This window comes from Pithys albifrons, chromosome Z, assembly GCF_047495875.1.
Source record: "Pithys albifrons albifrons isolate INPA30051 chromosome Z, PitAlb_v1, whole genome shotgun sequence".
In the NCBI taxonomy this organism is placed as follows: Eukaryota; Metazoa; Chordata; class Aves; order Passeriformes; family Thamnophilidae; genus Pithys; species Pithys albifrons.
Window position 1 is genome coordinate 26874896 of NC_092497.1, and position 27044 is coordinate 26901939.

General features: G+C 39.8%; 1 protein-coding gene across 2 annotated transcripts in view; it reads left to right on the top strand.

Moving 5' to 3' along the window:
* The first annotated feature begins 561 nt into the window (after positions 1-561).
* The window catches only part of FAM169A (family with sequence similarity 169 member A), a 39919-nt gene continuing 13436 nt past the window's right edge, over positions 562-27044 (top strand). Inside the window, exons 1-7 of one of the 2 annotated variants that reach the window (XM_071581343.1) lie at positions 562-729; positions 15084-15221; positions 16694-16793; positions 17869-17954; positions 19339-19510; positions 22048-22227; positions 23628-23756. In XM_071581343.1, the coding sequence (XP_071437444.1) occupies positions 15087-15221; positions 16694-16793; positions 17869-17954; positions 19339-19510; positions 22048-22227; positions 23628-23756 (802 nt within the window). In that variant the 5' untranslated portion in view covers positions 562-729; positions 15084-15086. The remainder of the gene's footprint in view (positions 730-15083; positions 15222-16693; positions 16794-17868; positions 17955-19338; positions 19511-22047; positions 22228-23627; positions 23757-27044) is intronic. The other variant, XM_071581342.1, reaches the window with a different exon arrangement.

Genomic DNA, 27044 nt, shown 5'->3' on the forward strand with positions numbered 1-27044 from the left:
TCCCAGTTTGGCAAACAGGAACAGGAGAGAGACTTTGGGATTGTGGGTGTGTGTGGAGATGGGAAGGCAACCCTCACTGACTGCAATCCATGATGTCACCTTTCCTGCAGAGGGGATATTTCACTCCTGGCGTCATGGAGAGCTGCCCAGCACTAGAGACTACGTGTGGCCTTGTTCGTTCCTTCATGCAAGTACCATAGGTCTCTGAGGCAGCTCTGGGCTGCCTCTGTGTGCCGGGGCCATAGGACAGGTGCCACCATCCCCGTGGTGGTAAGCGTTTGTGTGGGTACCACCGAGGCTACCATGGAGCAGGCACCAGAGCTGCCGCCGTGGTGAGCGATGGCACAGGTACGGCAGTGTCTGCCGTGGCGGCAGGGCCGGTAGTGCAGCTACCGCCACACTACCTGCCGGTGCGGTGATGGCGCGGGTACCACAGCCCGCGCCGCGGAAGGCGGCAATGCAAATCCCCCACAGCGGCTATGGCGGCTCGAGGCGTATCAGCGGGAGTGCGTCAGCGGCGAGGGGCGGGGACGCCGCCGGGGAGATGATATCAGGCGCCGCGCAGCAGGATCGGACGAAGGCGGAGGTGAGCGGAGACTTACTGTGAGTGCTGTCACAGAGCTTGGCCGTCTCCGTCACCTCCGTCTCCATCTCCGACTGCATCTCCCATCTGCATCTCTCCCTGCGCCCTCGCACGCCGCCGCCGCCGAACGGGCCGGCCGAGGTGAGGTGAGGCGAGGCGCGGCGGGGTGTCGGGGATAACCTGCCGGGGCGTCCCGCATCTCGGCGCTGCCCAGCCGGCCCCGGCCGAGCGAGAGGTGGGAGGGAGGCCAACGGGAGGTCGGTGGGTGGGCCCGGCCGCTACTGTGTGTCCCCTCGCCCGCGGCAGGCGCCCAGGTGTCCGCCGCATCCCCGCCGCCGCCCCCCGCCGCCGCCGCGGGGCAGTGCCCGGCCACCGCTGCCATCGCAGCCCGGCCAGGGCCGGCGAGCCCCCCGTGGGCCATGGGCGGAGGTGGCTGCCGTTCCGCCGGGCGTGCAGCTCGCCAGGCTCCCCCGCAACGGGAGGGGCCCGCCGGGCTCTCCCTCCTCGCCTAGTCTGCGCGGGGCTTGCGCCGTGCCGAGTTCGGTGGGAGCGCTGGCCGGGCCACTCCGCGATGGCCAGGACCAGCCATGTTTTGTAGGGTCTTCCTTTACAGCTTTGAAATTTACGTGTTACAGCCACACACACGTGTAAGATCCATTTTCCATCCATGTACCTTTTCACTTACATGAAAATAATAATTGCAATGCTACAGTAGCTGTCTCCCGCAAAGATGGCTCTGTGCATGTATGTGTGCAAATACAGATGGGAATGCACAGCCACACGCACACGATTCTGTTTTCCTACATGCGATGTGTGTGTCTTTTTGAATTTTATTTTGAGGTAGAGTTGACTCATGACACAACATGGGGAAGGATCTTGCCTAAGATACTCACTGATGTAGCATTGCTGTCTTGCTTGTAGAGTGCTAATTGCAGCCTGAGAAAGTGGGTTACGGTTTTGCTAGCATTAATGGAAACAAAATATATTAACTCACCAGTTTTATACATGTATTAATGTTCTGTTCAGAGAAAACCATGAAAGAATTATCTGTAAGCTCTTCTGAGCTGTGGAGTTTTCAGTTATTAATTATCAGACGTTTGGAAAACTAATCTGTGGTGTAGAGTCATTGTCCATTGTTTTTTCATGTTTGGTGCATGCAGGAGACAGGAGAAAACTTCTTTCTGCGTAAGTGCACATACTCATTTTATGTGTTGGGCTGCACCATTGGTCACAGCCTAGTGTATAGTCCACCATTTTTTTTATGTGGAACAAGCACTGTGGCAGACTGATCAGTATAATAAAATCAGTGGTGCCTCACTGGAGGACCTTTAAAAGATTGCTACCTAACAGAGTGATCATGATCTTTCTTCTTCATCAAACTCTTCCTACAGGAACTGAGTGCATCTTCTCTCTATTTCCTTAACCACATTGGCACCTTTCTTGTTTAATTGACCTCTGCTTAATTTGAGTACTGAAGAACTTTTGGATTTTTGCCTTAATAGTGGCTAGTGAGAAGATATTGTAGCACCTTTTTCATAGGGGGCAAGCATTCGGTCAGAGAGTGTTTTATGTGATCAATATTTAAAGTCAGGTGGTGTCAATGAGCCATCTCAGTTTCATTACTGATTTATGACCTGCTGAGAACTCTGATATAGCAGCAGGTTTTAAAGTTGTTTTGCTATTCCCCTTTCCCCAATATGATCTTCATTACATTCTTCTGTTGACATCAAATGTTTTACAGTGTCTCTCTTTGTTGCTGTGCAAGATGAGTAATTAAGATGGGATTCTTCTGTGCTTTTGTAATATACTCTCTCCAGCAATGCGTGATCCATGGATACAGTAGCATGTCTTTTTGGAATGTTTCATAACTAGTCCCTTTATAAAGGGACATTAGTCTGAGAAATGACTTGGAAAATACTCTTAATTTCTTGAGGGCACGCATTAAGGTAGATAATATCTTTTTCCTTTAATGATCAATACTGTGGGGTTTTATATTTGTGTCTGTGCATGTGTTTTTTCTTTTTTTTTAATTGCCTAGTACTATTAAAAAGACAATACAACTCAAAATTATATTAGAACTCTTCTTATTTATACATCCTGTCAGCATATTTGGTTTAAATAGTTGCACTTGCATACCTAGTCCAGTGCAGAATTTTGGCCAGTGAAAAAAAGAAGTTCACTTCACTGTTAGGTCTGACACTTACTAATGCTTTTATTTTCATGTTTGATACAAAATCACTGGAAGAAGAGCATGGGATTTGGTGGTATTAGAGAAGCTCATCACAGTAGAAGAGCCCTCAATTTTCTTCACATTCTTAGGTCTTAAGAGTTGGTATCAGTCTCTTTGTGTCAATCAATCAATGAATATCAAGTAATAGTGATCATTTAAAGGTGTTAGCAATTATGTTTCTAAACTTCAAATTCAAAAGGTAATGTAAGAGCTGAAGTAATGTCTGCTTACACTTATTTTCACACTGCCATTCCTGAAATATTTTTCTGTGTAAGGTAGTAGCTTTTCATTTGCTCACAGATAAATACCTTGCTCCCTGTTTCAGAGTTGTTTTTTAGCCATGACATTTTATCAACTGTACATTCCAGAAAGCTGCAGTCATCCTTTGATCTGTGGAAGTTTGGGACAGCTATGATAGAGATGAACCCTTTATAACTGCTTTCATACAATAGAAGTGGGTTAAAATTCTATCAGAATTCAACTCTCTCAAACTTACACTTCCAACTGTTGCAGAGTTGATTAAACAAGTCTGAGTGGAAAAGCCTCCTCTAATGTGTTTCCTCTACTGCATTACTTTAAATATGACCAAAAGGGCATTATGCAGTGACTTGATAGCTATTCTCTGACATTCTTGCAGTTTTGTATGCTATGGTGAGTTTAATTTTTTTTCTGAGCATATATTTATTAAATCATTATAAATTTAGTCAGTGTTCTCCAGTGAATCAGATTTCAAAGAAGCTTTTACATAGCTCGCTAAAATATGTAAAAGAATCCTGCCCCAAAAGTGATCAGCTTTCAAATCTTCCCTAAAATCTCACAAAAATTAGTGAGAGCTGTTAGGACTAACATATCCCTTTCTTTATTTTCAAAGTTAACTGGACAACTTACTATTGCTTTAAATCTTACTTCTATATGTACTAAATAATTCCTTGAATTGAAAAATTAGAAAAATCCATTTGTCTGAATTGTGTAGTGAACTGTACATCGCACAGCTATTCAAAGTAGCCTTTCTGATTTGTTTTCAAATCTTAGTTCCTCTCCTGGTCCCTTTTTTTGTAGTAAATTAACATCTTATGTTATAATGGTGCAGGATGGGGGACCTCCATATTCACAGAGTCAGCATCTCTCACTTTTGCTTATGGTTAAAAATTGTTTAAGGACCAGGATGAATTGGGCTCACAGTTACCCTTCCTTCTAGGCTCCATTGAAACATCTCAACTAAGGGTGGTTAAATAGGTTTCTTTAATTCTGTGGATCACTGAAGAAGAAGAATAGTGGTAAGAATCAGTAGCCCCTGAGGCAGTAGAAGAATACACCCTCTTCAGAACTTCTGGCATAGCATTGTTTGTGAGCCCTGTCCTCTGCTAGCCTTTCCCAAGCACTGAGTATTGGTCTTCGGATGGTATGAAATGCTGTTTTCACCCTAAATGTCTTCATACTTCTCATATACCAGGTATAAAAATTTGAAGTCTGTTTAATCTATAGACGTGTTACTAGAAGACTAGTCTTTTAGGTAGCTCTTCTGCAGGTAGCAAATTCTGCAGATAGAGAGGTTTTAGCTTGAATAGTATTTCTCACAGCTGTTGCAGTAGTCAGCAATAATCATAACTGGGGAGTTTGAATGATGTGTGAGTCGCTAATGATAAAATAGCTGGAGATATTAACAAAATAATGTAAATGTTACTACAGCACAGCACAGCCAATTTGTAAGGATTTTAAAATGCTGGAGTAATTTATTTCTTTTGATACTGCAGCATGGAGAGTTTATGTTGTGAACCTTTAGTTTGAAGCTACATAAGGGAGTTTTTTGAAGGTGCAGGAGATAATAAACTGATTCCTGATAGCTAAGGGTTATTTAGGGTTAGTATGAGGAGTTAGCAGTGCTAATACTTTTTTCTTTTTTTTTTAAGTACAGTATAGTAGTATGTTCAGAAATCTGATTAGCTTATTTATCTTATTCCATCCCTAACAATCAGCTAAAATCTGCATTTCTAGTGAAGTTATTTGAAGCTTTTAAAGCATTTGGTTTGTTTTTTCTAAAATCTAAGTACACCAGTAACAAGATAGCCTAAGTATAGCTTAGAAGTTTGAATCTTACAGACATGTGTTACAGTGAGAAGCAGGGGAAGTGAAGTATATTGACAGAAGTGTGTAAGTTCTTGGAATGTCAGGATAGTTGATTGAGATAAGGACAGGATGACACCAGGGAGGAGGTTGTTTGCGAATTCCTTTCTGCTATTAGAGACATTTTTGCTAAAATTCTCAGACATACAGCTTCAGTCTTTTAGTGGCATGTTTACTGATACCTAATGAGTGCATGTTAATGACTGTTTTTTATAATACAGCTGTGATAAGTTGAACAAAATCAGCAGTGTCTATACCCAGACAATTGTGGGAAACAAAAATTAACTGTCCACAACTATGAGATTGCTGAAAGAAAAGGCAAAACCAAAGCTGCTCAGGAATGAGCTCTGTCTGCTAAGGATTTTGCTAAATCTTAGTTTGGATGGCAGCAAGTATGAACAGTGGGGAGAAGAGATTAATTTTGGGGGAGAGGGATGTAAGTCAGTTGATGGCTGAACAGATTCTTGATTCTGACTCTGACCAATGAAATACTCTTTTTGATGTTTTATTCTACCTTTGTTTTGGGAACTGGACTTGTACACAAACAAGAAGTACCAAACCTTGCTACCTTCTTTTTTTTTGCCAGCTTGAGCAGCTGACAAGGTGCGGTGCTTACTTTTCAGAGGGTGGAGTTTAGGTCTAGTTCTGTAGTTTGAGGTCATATGTGCCTTTTTTCCATCCTTCTGAAGATGGGATAAGGAAGACAAAAATATTCACTGCTGAGTTCAACTGTGAACTAGGCAAGGGTAGTCTGTTTGTGTGACCTTTGTAAAGATGAGGATGTATTGGTGCTGTTTAGCATAGACATACAGAACTGCTTACCCCTACTTGTGTGTTTGTGAAAATGCCTGTCACCTGGGATGGCAGGTTGAAATATCTCTTCGTAAAATGACTGGGCTTAGTCTGGGGCTCAGTAATGACTCCTTATCCTGTCTGTGGGCTGAGCATGTTGTCTAAATGCCCAATTATTTCCTTTGAATGTTGTTTTTGGTGTGTGTGATATTATTGCCATATGACATTCACCTTATATTTCCTTTGGGAAAGGCAAGGTAAAATTCTTTCTAGTGATCTGCATCCCTAGCTGTTTTTAAGTTCTTTGATTCTACACTATTTTGCTAAGTCCACAAACTACATTGTCCAGGAAGTTCATCATTCTGTGGTAGTTTTTCCCTTGTGTAAAGCAGCTGTGAGAGAATTTGCTACAGTAGAACACTGAGCACAAATAGCAGATAAAAGTCAGAAGTTTGCATTAAACACAGTGTTTTTAGCCATCTGTCAGCTTCTGATCAGTGTAATATCTTCAAAATACTGGAATAAAATCAAGAATTTCGAGGTGGCTGCCTATTCCCTTTCTTAAAAAAAATACAATTCTTAATCTACAGTAAGTTTTAAATTCTCACTGCTCTAAATGTGTTATACTTACTGCAGTGCTGCTTTCAGGATTCTGATTCTGAGGCTGTTGTGAATGGGCCATAGTGCCATATAGTCAGACTCTGAAACATCTCAATTCTGCATGCTTGGCTGATTTGTAAGGAAGGTTTATGGTTGGCTGATGGGGATCTCTTGTTGCAGCTTTGTTTATTTTTCTTTCCTGCTTCCCTTCTGTGATTTACTCTTACTTCTAGAAAGATTTCATGTTAATTTCTACCCCCCTTTCTGTATTTTCACATGAATCACTCACAAAACCAAGTGAATTGCTGGTTTCTTAGTTGTATCCTGTTTTCTCAGTTGTAGATCTCCTGTTGCAAATGACACTAAGAAGCAGGCAAAACCCAGGAAACCAACTACAGATAATTTAAAAAAGACAGAATACTACTTAACTGTTGAACTTCCTACAACTTCCCTGCTGAAAGCTATGACATCCAGACAGTTTACATGGCATAGTTGTAGCTCAGACAACTGTTTTAATAATTCCTTGTGTATGGAGAGTCTGACTGCAAACTTAGTCACATGCTTCTTACTGTTAGTAGCCATGGTCTCCATTTCTTGAATTTGCATGTTGAATGTTCTCAAAGCAGCCATAGGGAGAATTACTGTACTTTAGATGATGAGACAAATTTATTAGACTGTGCTGACATGTGTCTGTGCTTGGTTAATCTCATCTGTGCAGCTTGACGTCTGCCCCAGTTGTGGGGATAGCCAATAGGACAGCACTACCAAGTGTTTTATAAATAGATGCAAATGCATACATAGAGTTTCTGCAATTCCAGTCTCACCATGGTGTTAGGTTAGTTTTGTTAGGCTTGATAGTCCTCCATCTGTCTACCCAGATTCAGTGGATTTTTTTTTCATATGTGTAGTAAAAGGAAGAGCTTCCTTTTTTGTTCTTATCTCTGAATTGCCTGGGTGTATTTATGAGGTGGCCCTTGCAAACCAGAGGGATAATGTTAGAGGAAAATGTGAAGGATGACAAAGGAACAAGTTGGCAAGAGACATGGGTGCCAAGTGGAAGTATGATCTTCTGATAGCAAGCAGCAAATAAAGCTGCAGAATATTGTCTTGTTAGATGAGTGGAGAAGTAGGAGGCAAACCCATGCAAGCTGTGGAAGATGAGCAGGTTTAGAGCAGCATGGCTGTGTGTGTGTCCATCCCAGGTGGTCCTGCTGAGCTATAGAAGGTCATTAAGATCTTTAAGAGCAGATGATGTGGGGTCTCAACTGCAGGAGCAAAATTGGAGGGAACTGAGGATAGAGTTGTAGGACTGTAGGACCACTCTAAACTGCTGCGGCATGGAAGGGGGAAAGAGTCGTGACCAGGGAGGAAAGGTGGGTCATGAGGCATCTGTGTGGGGGGTTTGGTATTATTTTCTTAGCCCCCAAACAAGTTTGTTACATGTAGTGAAGGGAAGATAGAGATTAGAAAGAAGAGTGAGTGCTGAGTACTGGGAGATCAGATACACGGCAGAGAGAGGCAGATTCAGGAAGTAATAATCCCACTTAGCTGTATTTTTCTGTCTTTTTCATGTTAATAACTTTCAAATACAAATGGAATGGTTTTCATTTTGTGTGTGGATATATTCACCTTAAATCTGAGAAGTTGAAAGGGAAGGCATGAAAGATTTGTTAAAGAAAAACTAATTTTCTTTTTTTTTTGAGCAGTCTCATAATTTTGATTTAGTATATCTCTGGTGCGCTTTCATTGTAAGACTCACATGTCCATAGCAGTTTCCAAAACTCCCTGCTGAAGGAAGTGCTCTTCAAGAAATCAGATGATAATGTCATTAAAATGTGAGACTGGAAAAATGTGTCTACAGGTTAGTAGTTTGTATACCTAAGATCTTAGTCTTTGATTAACTAGGCTGTCTAATTAAATATCTGATTTTAATCACTTGAGCAAAATGCCAGTGGTCTTACACAGGTGCCTATTTGGACATAGGCTTGAGAACCTTACCTGCATGTGGTGGTTTTGAGACTGAAGTTGTATATCTTCTAATATTACCTTGTCACTTCAGTCTTGCTAACTGATAAGTTTTCTGTCTTGTTTTCATTAAAGCAATAAAATTTTGTAGTTGTTAACAGAGTTCATGTTTTCTGCAAATCTATCCAAAACTTGATTCAAACCTCTCTTTTGCGCTCAATTGTCAACTCTTATGTTAGCACATTTTAGTTTCAGTTTAGTTTTACTCTTTGGAAGTGTCAAATATAATTTTTTATTACATTAGAACATCGTGAATATATTTAAGTATAGAGTGAACTGTTAGATACTCTTTTAAGACTGTATTTTATTTTAATGAAATGCATATACATTTTTTCAGTTTTTTTTAATTGAAAAGTCATGTGCAAATACTTTTTTTTTAACATCGAGGACTCTTTCCATCCATATTCTTGTTTCTTTGGACAAAAGGGTCTTCAGACCCAGTATTTAGAACATTTGACCATTCTTCTTGCTGGGAAATTGAATCCTATATGTAGATTTTCTAATTCTGCCCTCTACATGTAAATTAAAATTATGTTGTGTTGGCTAATTAATGAATGCCAGGGATTGGCTATTTTTGTTTGTTTATTTGCATTCAAATCAATTACTTTGATTTGTGTGTCTGATAGAAAACCTGAGTTGCATAAGGTGCTTCAAGCAGATTATCGGTAATGTGATTGGCATATTAATTCAGAGTCTTGGTTAGTGCTGACACCAGTTTCTAGACTACTGCCCTGTATTTCCTTAAGAACTTTCTATTTGTGATTTTATCGGTGTCTTGAGTTAAACACAACAGGCTATGAGTAGATGTTGTTTGGGGTATATATTACTATAAACAAAACCAAAACAAATAAACAAACTGATTTTTCCTTTTAGGAAAAAAAATAAAACCTAAACCAGAAAATTTGTCTGAGGTGGTAAGAATTGTATTTCAGATTGATGTGTCTATATGCTTGAAAAATGTGAACAAAAGCCATGCAAACTGCAAGGAAATAGTATTTTTATGTCTTAGTGCTAGAGTGAACGTAATGGTTTTAAGACCAACTAGAACTATATGAAAACAAGCTTTTTGACTTATACCCAAGAAAAATTACCTCTAAGTATATAAATTTGTTGAGTGTGGAGGGTTTGAGTTGTCTATGCAATGTGGAATGAAATAGTGTATTATGGTTGCTTCTTCAAGCTAGTATGGTTTTCAACAAATCCTAATATAGGCTCTATTGTTTAAAATTTAAACAACTTCTCTTTCCTAAAATGTCTTCCTCTTCCTGCAGTAAATGTACATTACATGACGAACCAAAATTAACAGAATTTTAGGAGAAGGAGGTATTTGTTAAACATAAAAGCTTTGTCACAACAGAAGTCTAAATTGTTAGTTAGGGAGCAAGTTTTCTCTGTATATTGCAACATACAAGACTCATGATAGATCAAGCACATACTCTCTCTATATATATTTATTATTTATCTTAACATAGATTTAAAATTTACTTATTTTTTGTTAGAAAATTATAAACTACCTTTTTACTTATTCAAATACATCAGACTGTATTTTTTTAGAAACAAAAACCTCACACATTTAAAAACAACCCCTCTCAATTTAAATTATTTGATATTGAATGAAGAAGAAGCAAAACGAAGTTGCTTTGTGTATGTAACACAGCAAAATGGAAATGATGCTCCTGCTGCTCAGATCAAGATGGTTGCTGGTTTGGTGCCTCATCAGTGTGGGCCTGGAACTTGGCTTGGTTTTCCCTGGAACTGGTGTATATATGGAGATACATGTTTGGTTTGTTACTTGTGTCTCTTCCCATGATGCAGTTTACAGCGAGCCTGGGAGATCATAGTAAGACCATGGATATGTTTTTAACATAGAACTTGTTTTAAGGTGTGTGATGGTTCATACGAAATGCATGGCAGTCCTTGAGAAGTTTGTGGGTCCAATACTCCAGCACTTATTTGAGTAGATTAAAACTTGGGTCAGACACTACTGCAGTTTATTTTTTGTCCATGAAGGCCACTGTTTCTTCATAGGACTGGATCTGATGTGTACCCTGCAGGCTGTGGCTGGATTGATTGTCCTGGTTTAGCACCCTGTTCTGCACCGTGGTATCTCTTAACTACAAATCATAATTAAAAAAACCCAAAACAAACAGCGAGCAAATGGACAAATTAAATTACTGTAATATTTATTGTTAAACACTAATTTAAATATGAAGATTTTTCACCTGCATGATTATTTATCCCAATCATTATTTTATGTTGAAAATACCTTGGAGGATTGTTTTGAGGGTTTGGGGTTTGGTTTTGTTTTGATTTTTTGGGTTTTTTTTTGAAAATGAGCTGTGCAGTTAAGTTGTACTTATGTTGTGTTTATTTCCAGTACTTGTCAAGTTTTGATACAATTTTTGTTCTTCAAATATTTCGTGATCTCAGTAAAGTGTTACTCATACTGGTCCCTGAGGTAATGATTTTTTGTGTTTATAGATGAGGTGTTCAGGCAGATCAGGTAACATTTCTGTGGTCACATGAAATCTGTGCTACAGCAGGAAATTCATTCTGATTCCTCTAAATCCTTGGCTGTCAGCCTAACCACTTAGACTTCACTTCCCCTGAGATAAAGTCACCCAAACTCAGTTTTAAGCTATGTTTAAGCCCTCTGATGTGCTGTAAGAAGTAATACAGCTTTTGGCTTCTTACCTTTCTGCTGTGTTGTGACACATTATTTAGGGTCTTCAAGGGGATAAACAGATCTCTCGATTTGTGCTGAAATCCACATAGGAGCCGGAAGTTGCATGTATAGTGGATCTCTCCTTCATACACTTTTAAGATTAAATAGTGGTTGTAGGCATAATTTATAATTAAAGCAATTTGCATGTTGCCCACTTATTCTGTGTTTAGTTTTTTTTAACCTTAATGCTTATAGTAATATCTTGTGAATAAAGAACTGCATGTGTTGCACAGAAATATGTTCACTCATCCTGCTAAATATGTTTTCTATTGATATTCTCTGAATTGATCTGTTACCCTCTAGTGCTGCAGTTGTACTATTTCTTGTGTAGTAGCTTGCATAATGTTGACAAAGGCAGAAAGGCATGTGATTCCGCATTAAAGCAAGTATTGCTTATGAGAGTTTATTACACAGAATCTTTAATAATATTATGTGAAATGATACAGTTTTAAAGAGTGTAAGATTTATTTTCTTTTATTTGAAAAATGAAAAGCGTTAAGTTGCCTCACTTGAAAAATAAAAATTTCTTCCCCCCTTCTAAACACACACTTCTAATATGCTTTTTTGTACAAATGGTCATGATGAGTTTGGATGCTTAAGGCTGCATTGCATGTGCTCAGTGAGCCTGGCTGTTTGCTATCCAGCTGGAGTGGTACCCTGTGAGCAGAGCATGGTTGCACAACATGTGACGAGGATTTGACCTGACAGTTTTACAGTCGAGCAATGCTTGGAGGCTTAGAGCAACAAAAAGGGACATGAGGGAATGCACAGCAGAGACCTGCACTTGTCCTGCTTCCTCTGCAGCAAAAAATGTGTTAATGCTCTTGGCAAGGAAACCTGAAAAGCTATTTTCTCCTGCCCATTTTCCCTCTCCTGTTTTACTTGAGACTATCTAGATGTGGAACCATTTGTATTTTTACTCTAGAACACTGACAAACCAATTTTGTTTTCGTGAGGGACATATTTGTTGTGAGAGACATCCATTACTGTTGGAAGACATTTGTCTTTAGTAGGTTATTTTGCATTTCAAAATTAAGATGCTTGTGTTTTGAACTGTTGAACTACTTACTTATGCTTTGCTGTAGATTAGCATGGAATGTTCTTCTTTCATCACTTGTTTAATCCTTTTAATATAACTTTATAACTTTGTGAACGGTTATTTCTTCAGGGATGTAGTGAACTATTTCCAGTTGCATCAACACTGAGACAAAGTACATCACAGAAACGTATGAGGGCTTGTAACTTTACATGCCTAATCTGCTGTGTGGTACAAATGATATGAGGGGTGCTGGTTTTATTTGATTCAGTCTTAAAGATTGCTGTGTTGTTTTCTTCTGCGTAGTATGTTCTCTATAAATGCTATAAAAGAAAAAGTCAAAAGGGACTACTTATAAGTGAGTTGGGAGCGAATAAAATCAAAGTGTGCTATGTGAAATTAAATAACCCAAACAGCTATACAGAGAGAAGGTCTGTCAATGATTTTGGGGGTAATGTAATTAAAGTCTTAATTAGAAAAAAAAAATATTTTTTTGGTTATAAGGAAACATATGGTTGCTGCTAATTTTCATAGCAGTTTAATGAATGGAACTCAGATAATCTACTGAATTTCTTATTGCATGTTTTCTGCTCTAGTCCTGAATAATTTTATTCTAAAAAAATGTCAGGAATTAATACCAGAGGCTTAGAGTTTGTGGCTTGTTTGTCTGTTTGCCATGTAGTAATGAAATTTCAGATGAATTTGTTTACCAGAGTTATCCAAGCACTTAGGTATTTATTTAATAATAGTAGGGGGTTTCCCCTTTCTGCAAGCATACAGAAAATTAAATTTTGTGGTTTTCATGTACCTGTATTTCTTGACTACAGAGTTTACCTGGCCTGTTGCAGCTAACCAGGTGCTAAAACCTCATCCTCTTGTAGAAATAGTGTGTGGGTGCTGGTGTGCTTCAGAGCTATAATATGGGCAGGTAAGCTGTATCTGCTAGAGGTGGATGAATTTCATCCTTGACAGCAGCTCCTCTGCTGTGCATTGCTGCTGCGCTCAAAAGCAGACACACCTCACCTTTGGCTCTTGAAGTCAGTTTTCTTGCAAACAGGAGGAACAAATGGAGTGGGTGTCAGGTGTCTCTTGCCTGCTTCTGCCCTGTTAGCAAGGGCAGCACCTGAAATGTGGGAAGAAACAGGTAGAGAATTAAGACATGCAGCTATGTATCTGATGGGGGCAGTGAGCAATAATGGAAGAAATGTGAGAGACTGCAACAGAGGGCAAGAGAAAATGCAAATAACAGCCAAGGGGAAGGAATGACCTGAATTTGAAAGGAAATGGCTGTGAGGAATGTGTGTGTATATGTGAACAACAGCATTCATGGAAAACATTTGTGTTTTCCTCAGCAACAGCATTAAAAATGGCAGTTGTAGGTGCCAGTTAAGTCAGTTCAAAGTTTGTTGTTCAATTTTAACAGGAAAAAAAAGAAATCTTTTGTAGAATAAGCAGCTTCATCTATTTGAGCAACTGAAAGTAGTATATTATTGCTGTTTAAAAGCTTTTAAAATGCAGACTTTTAATTGCTACTGGGTGAATCACAGTAAATTCTTTTGCATTTGATTTACTTGTGTAAGAGCACTGAATGGTGGATTAAGTAGAGAGGCCTGAAGATGAGGTGGAAAAAAAAATCACTGCACACTAGGATTTAAAATAAAACTTAAAAAAGACTCCATAGTGGAGACTGGAAATTGTACAACTTGCATGAAAACTCTTGTGTTTTGAGATTGGTGAGGAGTAGCACAGCAAGACAGATCAAGATCCCTGTGTTCCTCCAGAACAGGTTGTCGTGAACTTCTGTTAGTTCAGGCTTCTGAGAGTTTGAGACATAGCTTGAGAACAGCTGAGAGGTCTATTTCTATGTATATTTTTATAGATCTGGGGCGGTCTCATGGGGTAATGGAGAGCACCCTGGACTCTGAATCCCAAGGTCCTGAGTTCGAGTCTCAGTGGGGACCATCACCTGGCAGTTCAATGCCTCCCTGCCAGCCCATCCTGTCAGATCTCGGATGCTCAACACGGTCAGCCCTGGTTAGTACCGGGTGCTGTGACAGTCCCAAGGACTTCCCTGTCACTGTCCAAGTTCACTTGGCCATGGAAGATGAATCTTAGGAGTGAAAGGGTGGGGCCAGTTCTGCGCACGCTGTGCCTCACCTAAAACATCCACTGCGCAGGCTGGAAGGGCACACCCACGTGGGGAGAGCCCTTCCCAAATCTGTGTTCCGTGAAGTCTGGCCATACATACGGTTTATAGACCTGGAAGAACCTTACCTGGAGAGCACACAGGGAATTCCAGGAGCTCTTGTTCACCTTAGTTTGATGTTCCTTTGACAGGGAACATTCAAGTCTAAGAGCTTTTAAGAAGTTATTGCCACTGTGGTTCAACTTCAGTGCTTGTTTTTGTCTTGTCACCTCCTTAAAGTGTGTCTCTTTAGTCTGTTGCAGGCTTTTGTTTTTAATGAGCTTGTATCATTTTCCATTCACAGTCAAAATGCTTTTGGAAACAACCATCTGTTAGACACACTAACTAGCTAGTTGTTGAGAGAAGTCCTCAGCCATGCTTTGGTTTCTTCAGAGATGTATTTAAATGCAAAGTCTCAAAAGTAAATGAACCCCTTCTCAAAAACATCATCTGGAAGGGAGATAACTGCATCTGCCACCTCAAGGCTGCATGTACTTGTGCAGCAAACAGCGGGTTTGTATGTTGGAAATCTGCGGCAACTGGATCTAGGGGTATCTATGGGCCAGTCTCATCCTCTTCTGCTTGTGAACATGGATTTGGTTAAGGTACTGTTTTATAGATTCAGTGACAGTAGTCACCATCCTAATTAACCGCCTGGAGCATTTCTGTTGTGGATCCAGAGAGCTGTAGTGAACAGCAGAGTGTGGGTATTCAACAGCCTTATTTATGTGTACATTATATGTCTTAAACTACCTGTGTTAATAATGTTGTTTATTTCTCCAGAGGATGTCATTCCCTGTGGATATATTGGACAATTACAGTCATGAGGACTTGGAGAACTCAGCAGAGGAATTCGTCTTTGACCTTCGGTGGGGGAATCTAAATGGTCCTGTATTCTTCTCTCTGCCAGACCACCGCAAAGTAAGAACCAGCAAATACCATAGTCCTTGTGTTCTAAATATACGTGTAGATTTAAGAATACCCACTCCTAAACTATTGAATTACATAACTGTTTTAGCAAAGCTTTTGTATTTTCCAAATTCTAAATTTGTGTGTTAAACTCTACTTATTTCTTTCTGTAATTGATTTAACTCTGGGTATCACTGACTGTGCTGCTTCTAGGCAATGGATCTGTGTGCATTAAGTAATTTAAAAAAACCCCAAACCATAACGTTAACATTTCAACTGATAATTCAAACTCTTTCCTAAAAAGGACTACTTCATGCATTCTCAAAAATCTGTGATCATCACCAAGCAATTCCTGATTTATGGAGTCTGACTGGCTCTTTTTGTTTCTCAGACCTTCAGTGTTCTTTCTTTGGTTTCAACTCTTGATTAGTCAGTTTCCCTAATTTCAGAAGTGATTCTTTTCTCTCTATTGGAAATATTCCCTACTGTTATTGAACTCTAGTAAAGGCTAGCTGTGACAAAACTATGCTTTAAACACTTACCCCTTGTGCTTTAGGTTAGTTAGTGTTGGTTCTGTCCAGACAAACGTTTCTATTAGAATTAGTACCCATAAAACCAATGGTGTATAGCCTTAATGAGAAGTGAAGCTGAGAGGATTCTCTGTGAGATCTAAAGGTCAGTGCTGCAGATTCCTTGGCAGAAACAGTCTTGACTACTTTCCTGCATTTCTGCAGGTACCGTGTGCTTAAATAGTTTAATGTCCTCATTTGTGACAGTAGCATGTCATAGTCTTCTTAAGTTGGTTAAGCAAGTTTACTTATCACACTATTAATGTCTGTTCATTTTTATACATTAATGAAATACTGGAAATATGAATTTAAATATCAAAATGCATTTCCACAAAGGTACTTACTTCCTTAAAGGAGGATTATTTGACCCTTTTCATGTTGTTTATGATGGGAAAATCAAGCAGCCAAGTTTGTAATTTCTAAAATGTGTGCTATTTAAGGGAACAAAACCCTTTTGAATCCAGCCTTCTCACCACAGTGCTTTAGAACTTGTTAACAAACAATTTTGCTTGCCAGTTTATTTCTGTGCTTAATTCTGTGCCTGCCTCACTTATCTGTTGGCTTTGGCAGCTTGCACTGTTGGGACAGTTGAAATAACATGATGCTGGTTAATTGTGGACCTTACTTCAGTTACGCATACAAATGCAAACTGTTGACAGAATAGAGAAATAATAGTACAAATTATTACTGTAGTTAAATCTGCCAGAGCATGAGAGTCAAGGTCTTTATAATGTAAACTGTCTGTAGGAAGAAATGTATAAAGTTAGGGCTGGGCTCTGATACTTGTCTGTTACAGTTACCTGTTAAAGACTCAATTTTCAACTTTCATCTTGCTTACCTTGCTAAGCATTCTCTGTGTATTTTACTAATGTTGTTTTAGCAAGTGTATTGAAATATTGTACATTCTTATTTCAGGTTCCTATTAACTTGACAACTGTGGGCTTTGTTCCTCTTTATGGTGAAGAACAGACACATAAAGTTCTTGCACTGTTTGCACCATGGGACTCACTCACAGGTTTCATTTTAAGTTTTTTGTCTCTGAGTTGTTGTTTCTTCTTTTTTTTTTTTGTAATAAATACATGTAATCAGACTCTTGCTCATTCCATGCTACTGTAGCTCTCAACTTTGGCACTTTTGCATTTATTGTTCACTGGCTTCTTGTTCACATACTATTACATTTTGTTCTGGATTCATATATACAAGTGATAGAACTTTGCACACTAATCAGAGAAAAACTGGTCTCATTGAATTCAGAAGATAGGTAGCAAAACAATGTGGTGCTTTTCTCGATCATACTACAACATGTGTCTCTTTATGTACACTTCACCTCTCCAAAAGGAATTTAGTGAACATTCTTAGAATCCATTAATTTGCCCATGAGTTTTGATGCTCTTTTTTGATAGCAATTGATCAGTAGCAACTGTAAATTTGTCTTTAGTTTGAGTTCCTAACACAGTTCTGGCTAAGATGACATCTCACTGGTTTTTGTGTTCTTTTCTCCTCCTGTCCCCCTTTCTCGCTCCCTCTCTCTCTCTCCTTCTCTCCTTGTTTCCTTCTTTTTTCATTTAATGCGATGTATAGGATTGCTACAAATGCCTATAGATCACACTCTTCCTGGCTGCTACTCACATGACCATCAGCCTTTTTACATTCATCTGACTCCCTAAAACTTGCACAGTTTCAATATCAATATCCACTAGCAACGCAAAACTGAAATACCTGTATAAATGAGACTCCTCTTGGCAGGCCCAGTTTTTAATGGAAGGAGGTGCTAGAGCACAAGTGTTGAAGGATAGTGCTTGTATCTGAAAAATAGTTCCTTTATATCATACTGCACAAAGTATGCATTTAGGTTTATTATTCTCAGTTATCAAAAAGGATTTGGACCAGGAAGCATTTCATATGGGTGGAGTGTATAGTGCCACATTTCATGTGCTAGGGTAGTAAGATACACATTAATATAGTTTCATCTTGAAGATGCTTAACTTTGTTACTATTGTGTTATTCCTGATTATTTAAAACGTTAATGAATATGTTTCTTTTGGAATAGTAAGAATCACTAACTTTTTATTTCCCTTGTTTCTTTCAAGCTGTAGCCCTGTATCTTGCTAACCAGTGGTGGTCGATTGATGACATTGTGAAAACATCTGTCCCTGCTAGACAGGGGCTCCATCAGGTAAAGCGCTCCACCATTCACCTAGGAATTAATCTTCTACTTCAAGATAATAGCAAGTGTGCGAGGTATTACATGTTTTCATTTTATTTGGAAATTAAATGGCTGTAGCAAGTCAAAGGAAATAGAGGAATAGGTACTGCAACCAGGAAAGGAACCTGATTTTGAAGACGGCACTTAGAGCAAGAGTGGCTCTTGTACAGTAGCTTCATATGTAGACTGTTTAAATGTTAATGATGTTTTTCTTTGCTCCTTAGAATGTTGTTATCTGGTTGTGTTGAAACATCTTAATAGAGTCATGTACCTATTGGTCTTATCAGGAGACTGTTAAGCGAAAATTATTTTCAGGAACTGGTTTGACAGAAGCTACTTGAAGCTGGTGGCTTGCCTGAGGCTATGGTGAAGCATGGTGGCTATATATGTGGTCTAGAAAAGTAAGTTGTCTGGTATCAGCTTTGCTGCGCATCACTGGCCTTTGTTACCATTATTGACACCAGTGTAGCATGGAGGTAGATTTTTTCCAAATTGAGAATCTGTATTTTTCTAGGAGTGTAACTTATATCTGCTCATGGAATCTGGGAACTTATCTTTGATTTTTGCTTTCTTTTTTTTTTTTTTTAATTTTCTGTATAGAATTTGGCATGTAGCCTTGCTTTCCCTATGCTTCTTAATGGTAAGATGGTGTTTAAATCAGGAAAGCTTAATTGCTTACAGGTGGGGTAGCTGAGACACTGAGCACTGGGAAGAGAGCATGATTGCTGCTTCCTTCACAATGGGTAGAATAGTGGTGAGCTTAAATTTCTTGTGTAAAAGGAACCCTGCAGGTCAGAGAAAGGGATATTGAATTCCTTGTTTCATGCCACAGAAACTGTTGTAACTAGTTTTTTCACTGCATCGTGTCCTGTTGCCTGCCACTCTATCAGCAGTGATTGAGTGTGTGAAGTCCTACTACCCTCTGAGGCTCATCATATCTCCTTTGTAAGACTTCAGTTATCTGCTAGGCTGGGAAGTCTGAGGCTGCTGTACTGCTACGGTGTTTGGTGAACGTTTAAGTCCAAAAATAGTTTTGAGTTAAATCATAGCATTCACACTCCACTGCCCTTCTGCCAGCACTTCTCTCAGCTTTTATTCATTGCATAAGAAGTGACATTGAAGTAATGAAATATCCTCTATGATAGTGATTTATACCTGACCTATTGTTATGGCTTCTGAACATCTCCTTACCCTCACAGAAACCCCAGAGAATCATCCTGCTTTAGCACTTAAAGCTTTCCTTGACTCCGTCTGCAGCTGTATTAACTGGCAACTTTGAAAAATAAGGTCCTTGATGTGTGGATATTAACTAATCTGACTGATCTTCTAAAATGTTTTTTCTGTGTTCCCTTAGGTGAAGTCTGTTGGAGAGAGGGTTGTTCTCTATGTTCTCAATCGAATTATCTATCGAACACAAGAAATGGAAATAAACGAGATCCCATTTCTCTGTCATGGAAGCAGTCACTATGCCAAGATCATGTGGAAAAATGGAGAGGCTATTGGGTTCTATTCCGTTAAACCTAAAGGTAGAACACTTGAAGACACGGATTTGGGGAGTAAAGGGAAGGAGATAGGAGCCTATTAGAAGAATATTGTGTGTAGGCTTTACAAGCTGTGCAGGTCTAATGAATTTGTGTTTTACTGCAATTGTAAAAGGTCAGATTACTGTTAACACCTCTAACTTAAATATTTACATGCTTTAGCAATCTAAGAGGGCTTTTATGTATTGTAGAATATGAAGAAATCTCTTTGAAACTGTAAAAATTTGATACACCTGAAAGTTTTTTCTCTCTTTCTTTTTCTTTTCTTCTGTAGAACAGTTATTTACGGTTAGGTTGGACTGTGCTTGGCTTGAGTTAGCAAAAGCTGAAGGCTTTTCTTTCTAGACATTATTTGTATTTCATCCATGTTTGAGTGAAATTCTTCAAAGAAGTAGTCTACATGGAAAAAACCGCTCTGGAAACAGATTGTTAGGATGAGTGGGGAAGCTCTTCTAAGCTCTTCTAGCCTCCCAAAGGGTACCCAAGTAATGTAACCTCTCTGCTCAAGTTTTCCTTTCTTGAAAAATGAGGATAATCATAGAATGGGTTGAGTTGAAAGGCACCTTAACTAACTCCTGACTTTCTACTAGAGCAGGTTGCTCAGGGCCTTGTCCAATGTGGCCTTGAACAGAAACTCCAGGATGGAGTATCTACAGCTACTTTGGCCAACCTGTTACAGTGTCTCTTCACCCTCATATTTCTTCCTAATATCCAACCTAAACCTACACTGCTTCAGCTTACAGCCATTACTCCTTGTCCTGTCACTGCATGCTCCTGTGAAAAGTCCCTCTCCAACTGTCTTGTAGGCCCCCCTTCAGGTACTGAAAGTCCACAGTTAGGGTCACACTGCAGCCTTCTCCAGGCAGAACAACCCCACCTGTCCTAGCCTTTCTGCATGGGAGAGATGCTCCAGCTTTCTCATCATCTTCCTGGCCCAAAGATAAGGGTCACTGGTGTGCTGGTTTAAAGGCGAACCAGCAGGGGAAATGAACTCACCACAAGAGAGATTATAAGTCAGAGCTAAAATTTAATAATAAAATTACACTAAAAACACTGACACAAAAGGGAAATTGCTTTCAACTCACAAAAACCCAGCAGTATAACCCAGTGTCCTGGGGCACAAACCCAAGCAGGTTTGTTTGCCCTTGTGCTGAGACCCTGTGGCTCCCCCCAGTCCAGAGCAAAAGGAAATGAAAAACCTGTTGGTGCAGGTGAGGGCTGTGGTCTGGGCGAGAGCGGTGATCTCCTCCTGTCAAGGTCCTGCTGCTCCTCTGGATCCAATGAGAAGTTCCCGAGGTCTTCTTACCCACCACTTATGTACCCTCAGGGAGCACCCAGTCCCTCCCCCTGGGCGGGGACTCACACAATGGGTGATTAACTCTGGGAGCCAGGGGGTGTTGAACTGTTGATGGCCCCTTAGCAGCTCCGCCCCCCCTCAGGCTGAGTGTGAAGGTGATAATGACTCCCTGGGCAGCTGCTGCTAATGGTCCATTGTCCTTGGGGAATGAATAGAGGGGGTAGAATACACAGCTTTGATCACCCCACACACAGTGTCAACTGGTCCCTCCTGCTCAACTAGGACAACTGATCTTAAAAATACAAGGTTGCAAAGGCTATGTTGTATAGACAACTATGTGCTTCTCTTTGGCCTTGTTAGAGAAGAGGGCAAGTTTTTGTCATGTTTCACATTGACTCACAGAATAAGATCCTGAAAATGGATTGGTTAGTTCATGGATTATCTCAATGCCATTTTATGCCATTCCTTTGTTACCACTGAGTTCATAGCTACCCTTGGAATCACAGAATACTGTGCATTGGAAGGGAGCCACAAGCATCATCAAGTCCAGCTCCTAAGTCAATGGCCTGTAGAGGGATCAAGCCCACACCCTTGCTGTTATTAGCTCCAGGCTCTAACTGAAATACCTATGTGTTCTGACAGTCTGTTCCATCTTCATTAAATTATGGATAATGTGTTGTTTAGGGAAGAATATCATTTTAAATGATATTCATTTAAAATATCAGAATTATTGTTTCAGTCTTTAAACAAAAACTGAATTAATTTTCATATTTGTCCTGAGTAGTAGATTTAATCAACTTAAAAATGCAATTAAAAATTTTTGTTTTCTCTTATTCCCTCCTCCATCTTTCAGCTTCAGTTTTAGTACAGTTTTCTTATGGAATTGTATAGTGACATTTCAGTGTGCACCTTTCCTCTCTATTTTGTCTATTCTTTTCTGGTACTACAGCTGTTTTCTGGTACATTAGTCTGTTGATCCATCTGGGCAAAACTATGAAGATTGCCCAAAAGAGGTGATAAATGACTGATAACAGCTATTTATTTTTAATAAAGTTATAAATTATTTTTATAACTTCATAGTACTTACTATTATATTTTCTAATATTTTTATAACTTGCAAAAGTCTTTATTTGAATATGCTGAGATCAATGCTACAGCATGTCAGTCATCATGCAGTGAATGATCTGTATACTGATGTATATTTTTTCCCTCTTGATTATTTCAGGAAGTGTTTGTAATTCTTCTTTTCATCAGAAGTATAAACTGACAGTGCTAGACACAATATTTGTAAGAAAGAAGCATCGTGGGAAAGACTCCGGGCTAATCATGTTGGAAGACTTTGTGGACTCCTTTACTCAAGGGCCCCTTGGCCTACGATATCCACTGTCATCCTTTGTGTATACAGGTGAGCTCTTTAATTTATTCTTATTTGTGGTTTCTTTACGTGTCCAGGTGAGTGCTGTCATTCAAGCTCCATGTTTGTGGACCTATCCTTTGGTTCTATAGTAAATGTTCTGTGCTTAAGCGAAGGCTAAAAGTCTGGATTTGTTTAAAAAAAAGTAGCTCCTGATTAGATTTTTAATCCTCTGCATAAAACTTACCCAAACTCCATTGGCTTTCTGCTACTGTGAGGTTTACCACTGTCCCATTCCCCCTACCAAGCCTGAAGAATGGGCTGAGTGTGATCTAATGTATATCTTCTTTGCAGCACCTTTTTCTTGCTCACACCTAAGCCTCATGAGATCATTTAATTCACACTTTCTGTGAACTTCTGGTCAAAAGGACATACTAGACTGTTTTTCAACTTGCTTATCAGAAGGCACACTTCTAAAATACAAAGAAAAGACTTATGGTTCTTCCATTAACAAACTAAGAGAGCTATGCTATATAGGAAGTAACATGGATTGTGGAAAATATGTTCTTGGGTCAGTGTTTGGGCAAGAAGCACATTTCTTTTGCCCTGTTTCTCAAGGCATGTCCTAGTCTTAGGCCATCTGTCAGGGTTCTTCCTATTTTTATCTGGCTTTCTTAACCCCTGGAAATTTTCTGCTTTTCCAAGTATCACTGTCTGTTGCTGGATCTGATAAGACCTCATTTTTTAGGTTTCAACCAGGAAAATTATTTGAACAGAATTCTGTGGCTATTTCCTTTCCGTGGTCAAGAAACTATACACTGAGGATCTTGTACACTGAGACTATGCATCAATAGGGAACCAGCTGAAAGATAGTAGTTTTCCTGGCAACTGCAGCAGAATAATGACAAAGGAAGCCACCTATGCTTAATACATGTGTAGGGAGAAAAGAGGTGGAAGGAAATCAGAGTAGAAAATACTCCAGAAGTGAACAATAAGTGGATGGTTAACCATGCAATGGTAACATGTTAACATTCCCAGAGAGTGCTTTTCACAAGTGCCTACAATAAAGTGAGGTGACAAAAATCACTTGACTGTATCATGTGCTTAAGAACCCTTTCATCCTGAGTTAGGTCTTGTGATCGGCAGGAACAGTGACCAGTGAAGCTGTAAAATCCTCAAGTGAGTACCTAGAGAAGAAGAAAAATCTATCCATCTTTGTTTGCAGATAATAATGGAAAATGTTTAAGCATGAATAAAGGATTAATTGAGAAGAATGAGTAGGATAAAGCAGTATTATGTTTATTTCAGACTTGATGTTTTGTTAAGCACTTCTTTCTGTGTTTATATATGTGACGGTTGATTGCAAAATTATTTGATTTCAAATGAACTTTGAAGATTCAGGTACAGCAGAGTGTATGGTATCTATAGTGATTTTTCTTATGTTTGCTCAGCTTGTAAGCAGTATCTTGAGAAGTACCCTGCGGATAAAAATGTTTTATGGGAAGTGGAGGGAGCAGGAGACTGGTTCCAGAGAAAGTCTATTATGTCTATAGTGCAAAAGGAAAATCTCAAAATTGCAGGTATGGATGCTTTGTTTTGTTGTTCTGTGACACTTTGTAAAAGTTGAATAAACACTCTAGAAATACAAGAGTGACTTCTGTGAACACTGTCTGTAGAAAGTAGATTTTTATTTGTTCTGAGACCTGTGAGATTTATGTCCTTGACATAGGATAAACATTACTTAGCAACAACTAAAACAGTGTGTTATCAACATTATTCTCATACTAAATTCAAAACACAACACTGTACCGGCTGCTAGGAAGAAAATTAACTGTATCCAACCTGAAGGAGGGACAGTATCTGTTCTTTATTTTCTGTATCATTTACATCATGCCCAGGTTCCTCACTTTCAGGAAAGAATACTATCACCTTTCCTGTCTTTTGTTATGTACATGCACATCACGCACTGTGTTGTTCCCTTAGTCTATAGGCCATCCCTATAAAATAGCCATTGAGTTAATTTAGTCCATGACTTTGGGGTCAACTTGTCATAACAGTCTTTCAGGGCAAAAAAGACAGTCTGTCATGTTAGACTGTTGCATGCTGAAGCCAGTTCTGATTTCAACACCACTGCACTTGTCTGATTTTATCCAAGTTCCTTCTTCATTGATCTGGCTGAATTTTATTGTAACGCTCTTAATATGACAGTTGCAAGGGAATCAAGTTCAGATCCCCAACTTCAGAGCAGGTGAAGACAGGTGCTGTGAGGTGCCCAGTGAAGTGATGGGCATATAACCACCGTAGAAGAGACAATATACAGTGTTATGTGACAATTAACATCACACAATTTAGTTTATTAGCTGCTCTCACCCAAAACCAAATTCCTTTGTGGTGTGCAATGGATTTACCCATCCTTCTCCATTACCCACCAAGTACACCCACGTTCCTGCGCAGTTCCACAAATGAGTTTGCCTTTGCCTGAGGCAGGAATAGCCCACATTATTTCCCCCAGCATATTTCTGTGCACTACAAGAACTTTGTCCCTTTCTACAGGGCATAAAATTTTGATTGGGCAGGGCCAGTTCGACTGGCAGATCCCCCAGTCTTGACTTACCAGGTGGCTTTTTGCTAAATGTGTCTCCTGATGTTTGAAGGTGCTGCTACCCATTGTTCCTGGATAAATTGATAACAGTTGATTGTATCATTTCATAGGAGGCTGGTGTGTGGTGGGAAGAGTGATGCTCACATTTAATGGCATGGTCTTTGGCCCAGCTGCCTATGGGTTATTTAGGAAATGAATCCTGCCATCTGATTCTGTTCTTGCTTGGGCACTTTGTCACCGTAAGATTTCCTTTTTAAGGTCTAGTGTTCCAGGTGGTTCCATGGGGAACAGGATATGTCCTCACCCTTCTAGTGGTTGCTTCCACCATTATAAGCATATGGCACTTACCCTGACTGGTTTGGGGAAATGTGGTATAGTCAATTTGCCCAGCCTCTCCATATTTATATTTCAGCCATCACTGGCCATACCAGAGAGGTTTTAACTGCTTGGTGTGTTTATTTGCAGCACGTTTCACATTCAAGAATAACCTGTGCAATAGTGTCCATAGTCAAGACCACCCCTGGATCATATGCCCATCTATAATTTACATCTCTTCCTTGATTATCTAAGGTGTCATGGACCCACCAAGCTAGAAATAATTCACCCTGATGTTGCCAGTCCTGATCCATTTGAGCCACTTCAATTTTACCAGCCTGATGCATCTGCTGGTTGTTCTGATGTTTTTCAGTGGTTCTTCTGATGTACTCTTGGGTACCTGAGCCTCTCTAACATACTTTCACAACCAAATTGTCCACCCAGACAGCAATATCTTGCTGCAACGTGGTAGCTTAGATAGGGTTACCTCTATGCTGCCAGTGTCTCTGCTTCCACCACTGCAACCACTTCCACAAGGCATTTGACACTATCCTTGAGGCAGTATGGAGCTGAAGTATTGGCCATTTTCCTCATTCAGCAATGTCTCAAGTCAGCTAGATGGCGTTCACCTCTGCAGACTGTATTTACCTTCTCCTTCAGCATTTTTGCGACTTCATGTAGCAGACACCACCACTGATCCTTTCCTACAAATGTGGCAGAGTCTGTCAGTAAACGGGGCATATTACTTCTCATTTTTGGCAATTTATTACACAGTGGGCCCTCTTCAGTATATGTCACCTTATCCTCTGGTGACATTCTGAAATCTTTTTGGGACAATCCATGACTACTTTCAAGATTCTTGGACAACTGGGATTTCTTAATTGGGCTCATTGTTTGATCAGTGAGACCCACTTAACGCCATGCAACATCAGTTGCATGATGTGCTTTAGAGGAGACGCTCTCTTTCAACATCCTGTCCAGCACAGGCAACCAGGTTGCCAGGAGGAGATGTGCTTAAGTACCAGTCCCTTCTGAAGCAGCTTGGACCTCTTCATAAGCTGCCAATATTTTTTTCAGTTGGAGTATGGTGAGCATCTGATCTTCTATATCTACAGCTCCAAAAACCTAAGCGTCTACCTGTAGTCTTGCCTGATGCTTTCTCCCAGAGGCAGGACCGTTCTCTCCAGCTGTAGAGCAGAGCATGTTTTTTACATCTTGCCCTGGCCCATCTGGTCTGAGGGCTACAAGATGAACTAACTCCTGGGTGAATTGTTCAAAGTCTTCTTGTTGCTCAGAGCCTCATGTGAAATAGTTCTTCTGGATCACTTGATAGAGAGGGCTAGTAATCAGACTGTCATTTAGAATGTCCATTCACTAAAACCACACAGTGCCTAAGAAAGCTTGCATTTTCTTTTTTACTAGTTGGTGAATACATTTCTGTTATTTTTGTTGATCACATCTGTTGCAATCTGATGAAATCCATCTTGGTATTTTATTGCTATAAACTGGATCACCTGTGCAGGTTCCCTGATCTTACTTTGTTTTATGGTAAAGTCATCTTTCTATCTCTATGGTGGTCCACTTGCCGTGGTGACTTGGAATGTCTTCCTTGAAGGGATACCTTTCCTTCATGCTTGACAGGCAACTAAGTGCCATGTCCTGCTTGTCTGCACCTCAGCAGGGTAGGGAGGAGAATCTACAAAAAATGTAAGAGCTCTGGGCTGAGACAAGAACAGTTCAGTAATTGAAATAAAATTAAATATAAATGTGATATGATAATTGTGATGAAAAGGGAGACAACAAAACCAGAGAAATAAAACTTGATAATTGATGCACAATCCAGTTGCAGTCATTAGCCCTTCCCAGTTTATATCCTGGGCATGACATTCTGTGCTATGTAATATCCCTTTGGCCAGTTTGAATCAGCTGTCCTGGCTGTGTCCTCTCCCCA